This window comes from Galeopterus variegatus, unplaced genomic scaffold, assembly GCF_000696425.1.
Source record: "Galeopterus variegatus unplaced genomic scaffold, G_variegatus-3.0.2 Scaffold389, whole genome shotgun sequence".
Classification (NCBI taxonomy): domain Eukaryota; kingdom Metazoa; phylum Chordata; class Mammalia; order Dermoptera; family Cynocephalidae; genus Galeopterus; species Galeopterus variegatus.
This window is the reverse complement of record NW_007726500.1, coordinates 400212-402402: the sequence shown is the minus strand read 5'-3', so window position 1 is coordinate 402402 and position 2191 is coordinate 400212. Positions and strand designations below refer to the sequence as shown.

Genomic DNA, 2191 nt, shown 5'->3' with positions numbered 1-2191 from the left:
CCCTCATTCCTACTGTCTCTGTCATATCCAGCTGCTCAGGATGAACTCTCTGATTTCCTCCCACAGGATCTGTGATGATGATTGAGGGAAACCAGAGTGCTGGAGTCACTTTTGTCCTCTTGGGCTTCTCAGAGTTCCCACACCTCCAGGCCCTCCTTTTCCAGGTGTTCTTGGCCATCTACACCATCACTGTGGTGGGGAACCTGGGCATGATTGTGGTCATAAAGATCAATCCCAAACTCCATACACCCATGTACTTTTTTCTTGGCAATCTGTCCTTTTTGGATTTTTGTTATTCCAGTGTAGTCACACCCAAACTACTAGAAATCTTAGTTGTGAAAGACAGAACTATCTCCTTCAAAGGATGCATAATACAATTTTTCTTTGCCTGCATGTTTGTGTTTGCAGAAATGTTCATGTTAGCAGTGATGGCCTATGACCGGTTTGTGGCTGTTTGTAACCCCCTGCTCTACACAGCTGCTATGTCTCCTAAGCTCTGTGCTCTCCTGGTAGCTGGAACTTACACATGGGGTGGACTCTGTTCCTTGACAGTCACATGTTCTCTCTTGGAACTATCCTATGGTGGAAATAATGACATAAATCACTATGGCTGTGAATATTCTGCTGTTCTCTCTGTGTCCTGCTCTGACACCTACTTCAGCCAGATGGTGGCATTCGTCATTTCTACATTCAGTGAGGTTTGTAGCCTCCTGATCATCCTCACCTCCTATGTCTTCATAGTTGTCACTATCATCAAGATGCCTTCCACAGGTGGACTCAGAAAAGCCTTCTCTACCTGTGCCTCCCACCTGACTACCATCACCATTTTCCACGGGGACATCCTCCTTCTCTACTGTGTGCCCAACTCTAAAAGCTCAAAGCTCCTCATTAAAGTAGCTACTGTGTTATTCACGATTGTGATCCCTATGCTAAATCCTCTTATCTACAGCCTTAGAAATAAAGATGTGAAGGAGGCCGTCAGGAAGTTAATTCACATCAAATTGCTTTCTCACTCAGTTTAATCTCTCTCTCTCTCTCTCACACACACACAGAGAGAAACACACAAACACACAGGTTCCTAGTTATTTTTTTAAAATGTGCTTTATGCATTGCATAAATGGTTATTTATTCTTCAAATAATGGGATAAAATTGATTTAGGGTATTAGATAATTCATACATATATCCGTAATTATTAAATCTCGCTATGCTTTACATCAGCTGTCACAATAGGAAAAAAAAAAAAAAAAGAAAATTCTGTTTATATTTCTCCCATAATGTAGTAGGCTAAAATAATGATCCTTTAAGGTTTCCATGTTCTAATCTTCAAAACTGTAAATATCTTACCCTTGCATGCCACCCTTCCTTTCTACTCACTCTCTCTGTCATTTGAATTATGACAACCATTTATATATGTAGTTTTGACTAATAATCCTCTATTAGTTCTTCCAAATAAGAAAAGACAGAACATTGTCAGCACTTTACGAATTGTCCATAAGCTCTTTTATGTTCGCTATGCACACCCAGCACAAATTCATTGTGGGGATTGTTATTCAGAACATTTATCCTTTTGAGCTGCAACCCCTAAGTATAGGTTCTGAAAGTAAAAATTTTAATTTTGCATCTATTTGAAATTTATGTAAATTGAATAATAGAGTATATATTCCATTATGTCATATATGTGTTAAATAATCTCCCCTATTGTGATTTGTTTTTTTTACTGTCTCAGTGTTGTATTTAGGTGCAGTTTTTCTAATTTTTAATGAAGCACCACTCATCAAATTTTCCATTATACACTGAAGTGTTTTTAATATTCTATTTAAGAAATATTTCTTTCCTCCAAAATAAGAAGATACAGTCACACAATTTATGTGCTATATTGCCCCAAATTCTATGCATCATCTGTCTTTTATATTTTACTTTACTTTCTTTTATTTTGTATTCTAAATTTTACTTTGTCTTTTTATATTGATTTCTAAATTAATTTTTAATGATAATTTTAGAATTAATTTTTGGTGTGATATGAGATGAAGCCTATTTGCTATTTTAAATTACAAATGTTTATTTGTCCCAACAATATTTATTAAATAGTAACTCCGTGATACACTTTTTTTCAGTGTTATAATTCTCATAAAGTCAGTATTCATATATATATACATATATATATATATATATANAGTGGGCTATCCAGCC

The 2191-nt window shown here is 35.8% G+C and overlaps 1 protein-coding gene across 1 annotated transcript; it reads left to right on the top strand.

The window, feature by feature from the left end:
• The first annotated feature begins 74 nt into the window (after positions 1-74).
• Positions 75-1022, top strand: LOC103586885 (olfactory receptor 5D18-like). Its single transcript, XM_008568234.1, has one exon. It carries the CDS (start codon positions 75-77, stop codon positions 1020-1022), a length of 948 nt encoding a protein of 315 aa, XP_008566456.1.
• Positions 1023-2191: the final 1169 nt, after the last annotated feature.

Excerpts from the sequence above, each read along its gene's own strand:
- LOC103586885 (XM_008568234.1), top strand. The coding sequence starts at position 75 with ATGATGATTGAGGGAAACCAGAGTGCTGGAGTCACTTTTGTCCTCTTG.